The sequence below is a fragment of the Daktulosphaira vitifoliae genome, unplaced genomic scaffold (assembly GCF_025091365.1).
Source record: "Daktulosphaira vitifoliae isolate Bord-2020 unplaced genomic scaffold, ASM2509136v1 Scaffold_3, whole genome shotgun sequence".
Classification (NCBI taxonomy): Eukaryota; Metazoa; Arthropoda; class Insecta; order Hemiptera; family Phylloxeridae; genus Daktulosphaira; species Daktulosphaira vitifoliae.
In genome coordinates, this window is record NW_026099574.1 from 4,237,848 (window position 1) to 4,247,369 (window position 9,522).

The 9,522-nt window shown below is 26.2% G+C and overlaps 1 protein-coding gene across 2 annotated transcripts; it reads right to left on the reverse strand.

Moving 5' to 3' along the window:
- Positions 1-221: 221 nt before the first annotated feature.
- LOC126902802 (ADAM 17-like protease) lies at positions 222-8,107 on the reverse strand. 2 transcript variants are annotated; one of them, XM_050680409.1, is made up of 13 exons: positions 7,559-8,107; positions 7,358-7,496; positions 7,191-7,291; positions 6,965-7,086; positions 6,770-6,902; positions 6,226-6,419; positions 5,932-6,126; positions 2,209-2,347; positions 1,902-2,137; positions 1,621-1,829; positions 1,326-1,564; positions 1,128-1,243; positions 222-733 (listed from the first exon to the last, which is right to left on the reverse strand). In XM_050680409.1, exons 1-13 carry the CDS (start codon positions 7,611-7,613, stop codon positions 410-412), a joined length of 2,202 nt encoding a protein of 733 aa, XP_050536366.1. In that variant the 5' UTR covers positions 7,614-8,107; the 3' UTR covers positions 222-409. The 2 variants fall into 2 exon arrangements, with proteins under 2 accessions (XP_050536366.1, XP_050536365.1); XM_050680408.1 differs by lacking the exon at positions 2,209-2,347 and adding an exon at positions 5,424-5,571.
- Between the last annotated feature and the right edge of the window lie 1,415 nt (positions 8,108-9,522).

The window sequence follows — 9,522 nt, forward strand, 5'->3', positions numbered from 1 at the left end:
AAATCTAGAACTCGTATAATTTTATTTTGGAAGGAAATGATTGAAATAGTTAAATTACAGAATAAAAATTAATTAAAATTAAAAATATCTAGATAATGAGAATAAATGTAAAAAATAAAAAATATATAATTATTACGTTAATATATAATAACAATAATACTTTACCAATATTAATTTTTTTTTTTTGAAATTTTATATTTTTATAGAATGAAAAAAAATTTAAATGTATAGAATGTATAATGTAAATATAGCACATAAACATGACTAGAATTTTCAAAATTTATAAATTAATCACTTCAGTTTAATTACAAACTAAATTTGATTTTTAAGATAATAGTTTTATATAATTAAACATAAAATATTAAATGAATCAATAAATAATTTAACTTTATATGAAGTTAACAATATATTACATATTTTGATCATCTTTGATATTTCCATTACGATTCGCAGGTACTTTGATATAAATTATTTTTTTTGGTTTAGCATCGTTCGACATTTGAACAAAATTGTTTTGATTTTCCCATTTCCTTTTGTCACGAGCTTCTTTAACACGTTTGTGATCTAACCAATTAATTATACAAGAAGCTGGGACCCAAATTAAACCAGTTACTAATATTACAGTCCCAACAATGTTATCTTTAAAAAATCGTAACATTTTATTGACATTTATTTCTTCGATAATATCCCAAAATCTTTCAACAACATCTTGAATAGTTTTTTCACACAAACCCTAAAAATTATACAAATTTTAATCCATACATTGATAGCTAGTTAAAAATTATACTCTGCAATTTTTTTTACAGATTTACTACATAACAAGTTAATTTCAAGTATTCAGAAATGAATAAAAGAATGAGCTGTAACATACATAATAGTGAATTGATATGGAATATAAAGAATCCTTAAAAATATCGAATAAATATAAATTTTATGTAAATAATATTTTTTAGAATTTTTTATATTTAATAATTATTTTTTAGGAAAAATTAAGTTTTGTTCTAAGAATCATTTCAACTCATTAACTTATTATATTAATTAAACATGTAATATCAAATTGGAAAGAACAAAATTAAAATTAAATTTTAAATTTGATTAAAACACTAGTAATCAAGAAATAATAATACCTTATTACAAAATCCTTGAATACAAGGTGTTCCATCAGGTAAATCATCAAGAGGATCTACAGGATAACATGTAGCATTCAAATTGATACGACAGCATCGTTTACAAGATTCCAATACTATAAAAATCATTTTTGATATAACAATAATTAATAATTTATGTAAAATACTATTAAAATTATACATTTATAATTTGCTTACTTGTATCACACATGCAACTTTGAAGCCCTTGTGTTTCACAAAATGGAATACATTTTCCTGAACGACATTGACCTCTTTCTAAACAACCTGTGCCATCAGCCATAGGTGGACTCTTAGGACATTCAGCTCCAGTACCTGTGCAGCGTGACTCTTGTTCACATGTAGCAAATTGACCCTCTCGACATTTCACTCCAGATGCCATGAATTGACAATTTTGACAACAAGGTGAATTTTTATCACTAAAAAAATGTTTTAATTAATAAATGCTCAAAGTTTTTTACAAGCCATAATTTACCTGCAACGAGCACCTTGAGCTCTTCTTAGTTTACAATTTTTATCACAACAATTATCATTATCCTCAGTACCCAACAATCCAGCATCACACTCTTCATTACCTTCAACTCTTAAATTTCCACAAAATGATTCTTCTGGCTCAGAAAAACAACGAGCAGATTTTGCTTGTAATACTTTTCTAATAGATCTTAAGCTACATGGAGAAAAGCGCTACAAGAATAAATATATTTTATGTTTAAACATAAGATTTATTTTGGTCCATTTTTATCATAAATTTTTTACCTTATTATTGATATCATATCCACTAACACTATATGTATACATAAGAAAGGATCCACCTTGACTTGCAGTTGGACTGCATTCAGTGATGTCAGGATCATGTTCTGAACCCCAATTATGACCAAATTCATGAGCAGTAACTAAGTCTGCTTCTCTCGTGATAACACGTTGGCCATAATGGTTACGACTTGAACTAAGACCAGAGTTTAAATATAACGTATAACCGTTTTTGAAATATTCTGTAAAATTACATATATTTTACAAAATTTGTCTTGTTTAGAACTTTTAATTTATATTAATTTTCCATCACCTGGTGTACAAATTCCACCAACAGAATTACGTCTAGGTGACCCAACATAAGCAAGCCCTAAGATACCGCCTTCAAATTTTAAGTCAGTAAACAAATGAGCTAAGCAAAAGTCTTTGTGACTATATTCTCTGCTAAAAACCTGTTATCACCAAAACCATTTATAAATAGGAAAATTTTTTATTATTAACATGCAAATACATCATAACAAGCAAAGTGCATATAGTTAATAGATAGTTATAAAATTCACCATTACCAAATCATAAAATATCATTAGCTTATTTTTTTTATAATTACATTTCTTAATGGATAAGATTATAAAATAGACAAATTAAGAATGAGAATGAACCCACTTGAATTTAAATACTTAAAATGCATTAATATATTCATTTTTTTTCAAAAATTAAAATTAATCAATTTAAAACTTGATTCTTAAATTACTTATAAGTATATAAAAAGTAGTACAAAAACATAAAAGTATAAGTTGATAACTAAAACTTTATAAAGTTAACTAGTTTTAAAGAGTTAAACACAATTAGTCTTATGAAACATATTATCTTAAATTAGTTTGCTATCAAATCATTTAGTGTCTTTTTATTAGAGTTGTCTAGTTACAAAAAAATGTGTTTTGTTATTATGCTTTATACTTTTTACAAATTAGTTCATAACAATATAGGTAAAAGCAAAGTTCAAAAAAAAAAAATTTAACATGCATTCTTATGCAAAAGAATGACTCATTTGTTAGTATTAGTATTTGTTAGCATTTATTAGAAACATACCAAATTAATACAAAATGTATTTCAGAATTAAATTTTTCTTCTATGATATGAAAAACTATATTTTAAATTAACTCTTAAATGTATCATAAAATAATCCAAATTTAAAATCAAACTATAAAAAGTAAAGTGCATTAGGGATCTAGCTTCCTGCTGGAGAGAAGATTGGATAGAGTAAAAATGCTTATGCAAAGAAGCCAAGTGTGCAGTAAATAAAGCAAAGTTTAAGAAGTATGATAAGCTAGGAACAAAGGAAGAAGAAAAAGAACTCAATAGACTTACAAAAGTAAGAGAAAAAAGGTCTAAAAATTATCACTATGTAAGGTGTATAAAAAGTGTTGATAAGAGGATGCAATCGAGTGATGATGATGTAAAAAAAAAAAGATGAAAAGAGTATATTGAAAAATTACTGAATGTGGAGTATCCAAAAGAGACATTAGAGGATCTCATGGAACGAGGTACTGGTAGATTTAATTAGTGAGAAAGAGGTAGGAAGGTTAGGAAGGTGACATCAATGAAAAAAAATAAAGCATCAGAACCAGATGAAGTACCTATAGACTTCTATATACTTCTATAGAGAAGTATGGATAATATTAGGCGGTGTTGGCATAAGATGGTTGAAGAATCTTTTTAATCTTATTAGAAGGGGAAATGCCAAAAGATAAGAAGAATAGTATTGTGGTACTGACATTTAAAGGCAAAGGAGATATACAAAAGTGTGGAATTTATATAGGTATAAAGCTTATGAGTCGTAATATGAAGAATTGGGAAAATGTAAAAGACAAAAGAATAAGAAGAGAAACAAAAATAATAAAGAACCGGTTCAGTTTTTTGACTTAGTATCTGGTGTGTTATGTGATAAAATAATTTTAATGAGGCTGAAAGGTAAGTTCTATATGACTATAATGAGACCAGCTATGATGTATGGTTCAAAGTGTTGGGGAGTTGACAAAAGAGTAGAGCAAAGAATGAGTGTAGCAGAGATGAGAATGCTTAAATGAATGAGTGGAACTATAGTAGATAAGATAAGGAATGGATATATAAGGAGTATAGGTGTAGCGTCAATCGTAGATAAGATGAGAGAAAATAGACTTAGATGGTTTGGTTATGTTATAAGGAGACAAGAATCTGAAGCTGTTAGAACAGATATAGAAATGAATGTTCAAGGAAAAAGAGGTATAGGAAGAACAATAAAGAAATGAAGGGATGATATTTAATACGATATAGCTGATATGTGCGTAGATGATGTGGGAGATCGTGTGAAGTGAAAGTATAGGATAAGGGTAACCGACCTCAAGTAGTTGGGATTAAGGCGAGGAAAAAGAAAAAGACATTAAGGATTCAGCTAAGTAAAGTTGAGATAAATATTAGATTAGTATTGATTGATATCTGACAGTTATCAAAAATGATTCTATGCATATTTGAAACAAATTAGAAAAATATTAAATATCCACTAAAACTTACAAGATTTTGGACTTTAGTGGCCAATTACTAATAGAAGACAAGTTGTTGGAACATATTTCTTTTTTTAATCATATAGTGTATAAATAAACTAGAATATGATTTAGAATTGAACAATTTAGATGTTCCGTTATTATGCAAAAAACATTTCAGTCATTTTTACCAAAAGTTGTATGATTTTTATATTTAATGTATAATAACTCTTAGAAATCCAGTTTTTGGATAATTTTTATTTTATAATATTAAATTACATTGCATTAATACAAAAGATATTAATGTACTTAAAGAAAATTAACTTTAATTTGATGGTAAGTTTAAATAAGGTAAGTTTTTTTGGAGCATTGTCAAAAATTGCATATAAAAAAATTTTAATTTGATTTTCAAGCTCCTATAATACCTTAATAAATTATTGGATTTTCAAAAAAAGTATATTGTCGGTAAAGTAAATGTTTAATGAGAAGTCTAAGGGGAATTTTTTTAAATTATACTAATAGCTTTAATTTGATACGCTATGTGGTTTTTTGTTGAGCAAAATCAGTTCAATAGGAGCAAAGTAATTGTGTATTAAAACACGTTAGAATAAAACCAATAGCTTCTAAGCTAAAAAAATTTAATTGAAGCCTAAGCTGTAACTAATTTTTTTGAATATATTAATAAATCATAATATATTATTAAATTATTATCATAAATATATTATCAATATATATCAATATATTATAAATATATTATCATTAATATATTATTAAATAAATTAATAAAGATTAAGTTAGGGATACAATTTAGTTAACAGTTTATCATATCACTATTATAACCATTATAGAAAATTGTGAACGTTTTAAAAATACATTTAAAAAAATATAAGACATTAAGTTTTTTAGTTATTAATATCCCAAAGCATTAATTTATTTTTTATGTAGAAATGTTTGTGTACTTAATTTATTATAAATATCAACCAATACTATAATAGTATGCAGTATTCACCAGGACTACATATGCCACCATATGCATAACTTCTCGGAGAGGCTATATATGCAAGGCCCAAAACTGATGACTGTTTTGATTTGAAAGCTTGATGAGTAAACAAGTGAGCTAAACAATAATTTGATATGTCTTTTGCCTTTGAAAATTCCTAATCCATATAAATAGAATACATTTGTTCATTTTAATTATTAACCTTCCATGAGTATAACAAAATAATAATTTTACTTAAATAAAGGTTATGTAATATAGAAAATAATTTATTTTATCAGTACTGAAACTTAAACATAATTGAATAGTTTTTCCAGAAACAATATATAAATATCAGACCTTCATCAAAATTATATTTGAAGGATATTCAAACATATTACTAAATACAAAAGAAAAAAAATAATCACCTTATTAAACTAATTTTTTATTCGTGTAAAATTTATCATGATAAATAATATCAATTTTTTAAAAAATAATAACAAATTAAATTGTTTTTCAAACAATAGAGTAAAAATTATACCTCAAGTAAAGACCGCACATCCCACTTTTCTCTAACCATATTGTAATGATCTTCTGAACTGCGTACTTTGGTTGGATCACTGTGTACAGTAATTTTTTTTATAACGAAACCCATACCTCTAAATCCATCAGATTCTTGTCTTTCCAACCACAAAGTATCATTGTATATTTTATGCACACGATCAATTAAACTTATCTAAAAAATTCAGTTAGAAGGTGTAATATTTATTTTAATTTATTTTTTGACTTAAACAAATTATAATTTTATAGTAAGTAAAAAAATATTGAGACTTACTAAGTAATTAATTGTTGTTTTTGTATCACCTCCTCCCATTTCTCTAAAAAATCTATAATCTGCAACTAACAATAAAGGACATCGGGTTCTTGTTGGAGTTACCATGTAATCATATGAGTCAGTATCACGCTTAGTTCTAGAAATAGAATGCAGGCTATTTTTTTGATCATCATCGTCATCTACAGTTTCTACTTCTATAACATATAATTTTTTATAATATAAATAGTCTTAAATAGAATTTAAAATGCACACTTAAAATTAATTAATTAATTACGATCAAAATAAATTTATCATCCTGTACTGTTAATACAAATAAAATTTTGACTTAACAAGGATAAGTTTCTAAAACCCTTTCTATGTGCATATAAGGACTATTAAATTCTAATCCTTCCCCTAGACTTCCCTAATATTGAATAATTATTAACTTTTTGTAATTCCTACCTTAAAAATGTATGTAGTGAATAACAATCAATAATTTTTAATATCAGTAAAAATTTGATACAAAAAAATATATAGATTTTATAGATATAGAATTCAAACTAACCTGCATCTTCTTTTACATAAGCACAAGGTTTATGTTGTTTTTGACCTGAATGTTCCCAACTTAAACGGATATCTGATGCTTTGTATGTGACCATTGTTTTATTATCTTTATCAGGCAAATGTCTCCAAGATGGCTAAATGATGAAAATTTAATGAAAGATATATTTAGAAATATATTAGGTAAAATAAATATTACTTCAATGTGATAGGTTTCTCCTGGTATATCAATAATAGCAGTCATCACACCATCATCTAAATGTACATTAGCATATGAAGTAGTCTCCCCAAAAACACGACCATCATAAAAGTTTTCATGGTCTAAGGAAAATTTTTTATTTGATTATAAAAAAGATAATGTAAAAAAACATAAAATAATGTTAGTTTAAAATAAAATTTTGATTAACAATATGTTTTAAACATACCCACTGCAACTGGAGTTTCAACACCTTCTGCATCAACTGTTATAGCTTCAAATTGGTGATGAAGTAAACCCTTTTTTGGTGATAAAATTAATCTAAAATCTCTGTGAATAATAAAAAAAAATTTGTATAGAAAGATTACTGTTTTTATCATTTTGTTATTCTCTTACTTTCCTAATGTGGTAAAAGATACTTCTTTAATTTTATTCAATGGATGGGGACTATCAGTTGTTCCACGCTTTACAATATTATGGGAAAATTCAGAAACATGCAACGTTTCAAAATATCTGAGATTCTTGTGAATTGAAGCTGAAAAAACCAACACTTCTAATTTTGTATGATCTAGAATGAAAAATATAATGAATACTTACATAAAACAGTTCTTAATGTAAAAATGAAGAAAAGTAAATAAACACTTCTCATCATTACTGTAAAAAAATCTTAAGAAGTATAATTTTCAATAGTTGACATATATTTCATCATGAAATTTGTAAATAAAATAAAAGTTATAACTTAATTATCAGAAAATCACAGAATAGGTTATACACTTGCAATCGTAAATATAATCAAATTTATCAATTATTTTGATATAAATGCACAAAATAATGAGATTCAACAATTTTTCATTCTTTAATAAGTTTAATCGCCAATAAAAATTAAGATAACACTATAACTTGCGGAATTACAAAAATAGTCTATCATAGAACAATATCTATTAGGAATAATATTTAAGAGATCGTCATTTAAAATGGGTCAAATTTTTCAGAACCGCATTACTTCAGAAAATACCCCGAGAATAGTATTTTAAAGACTAATATTTATGAGAAAAATTGTTTTTTTGTGGCACTTTTAATACACTGATAAACATTGATAAGGAAAATACTGATTGACAAAATAAATTATAATAATCGGATATTAAAATTCAGGTGCGCACTCCGAAAATATATTATCAAATGATAATAGAAAACAATTTTGTCTTTAAATTAACCTTTGTTTTAAAATGAACACATATTATAAAATAATATATAAGACTGAATAAACTGATTATTTAATGAGCAAAATAAAAGCTCATTTAAAATTTAAAAAATCTTTTATTTCTACAATGAAATCTAGAATCTATCTTATAAAATTTTATTACACATTTATTTCAAAGAACACACTATTTTATTTTCCGCTTTTTAAATAAACACCAATATTTTTATATTCGATAGTGTACTACAATTATTTTAGTATTTAATAAAAATAAATATTAAAATATACTAATATTATTCTCTTATTGGCGTAAATTGTATTATTATTACACAAAAATTAACATTATCAACGGAGCCGTATTTACGCCTAGACAAATAAGACATTATGTATTACGTTGTAATGTAATAAGGTTAGTGTCGGCATTTGACTAGTGTGCCGCTGTAAACACTGAATAATTTCCCGCCTTTTAATATAAATATTTTTTAATGTAAAAAGTTATATTTAAACATAGACGCAACTAGAAAGAGAGTTAGCGAGGTCCTTAATCCCCCTATAGTTATTAGTTTTTAGTAAATAAAAATGTAGAAAATCATTTATATAATAACATGAAAATATATTTTAAGGTAGGAAATATGTTTAGCCTCAACAATTTTATTCTAATTGCGCTTATGTATTAAAGCGTACAAGTCATAGACCAAACTAAATCTTTGTCAAATCTGCCCGAGCCCCATATATGGAGGTACTCTGAAACTTTGTTGCTGTTTCCACTTCGACTGGAAAGGCCGTATGGATCAGGCCGATACGTTTGGTATGGTTCCTAACGACGTCCCGGAATGGACGTCAGGGAGATAACCCCTCTAACCTCAACCACTCTAGTCACGAAAACTGCAACAACAACGCCAGCAGCAACTACTGAGGAATTAGATCACAACGCCTCAAGGCGTTGGGGGTGTATAAAGAGAAGACACCATCCTTTCCACGAGAACAGCTTAAAGTACGATTTAAACGCACTGTCCTTTATAATTATACAAACCTATCGAAGCAACGTTGTCAGATTGTTTGGTACGAAGTCACGTTTTCTACTGCAATATATTTATTGTATTATACATTATTGACACTATATTTTGTTCATCTGAATATTTGAATTTATCGCTCCTACTCTTGTGTCGATTGACTTCTTCATTTTTTCAAGTATCTGTCTATCAAAATTATAAAATTTATTTATAAAATTAATTAAATAATCAATAAATTTGTCGCCAAATAGTTATGTAATTTTCAATTTAGTGCTCTATATATGTATGACCATTTTTATCATTAGACGTTACATAGCCACGCATTTCAATCTGCCTAAAGATAAAAATCC

Excerpts from the sequence above, each read along its gene's own strand:
- LOC126902802 (XM_050680408.1), bottom strand. The coding sequence starts at position 7,613 with ATGATGAGAAGTGTTTATTTACTTTTCTTCATTTTTACATTAAGAACT. Across the intron at positions 1,830-1,901 it reads GATATGATATCAATAATAAG|CGCTTTTCTCCATGTAGCTT; the intron begins GTAAAAAATTTA and ends TTATTCTTGTAG. Across the intron at positions 734-1,127 it reads TTCAAGGATTTTGTAATAAG|GGTTTGTGTGAAAAAACTAT; the intron begins GTATTATTATTT and ends TATAATTTTTAG.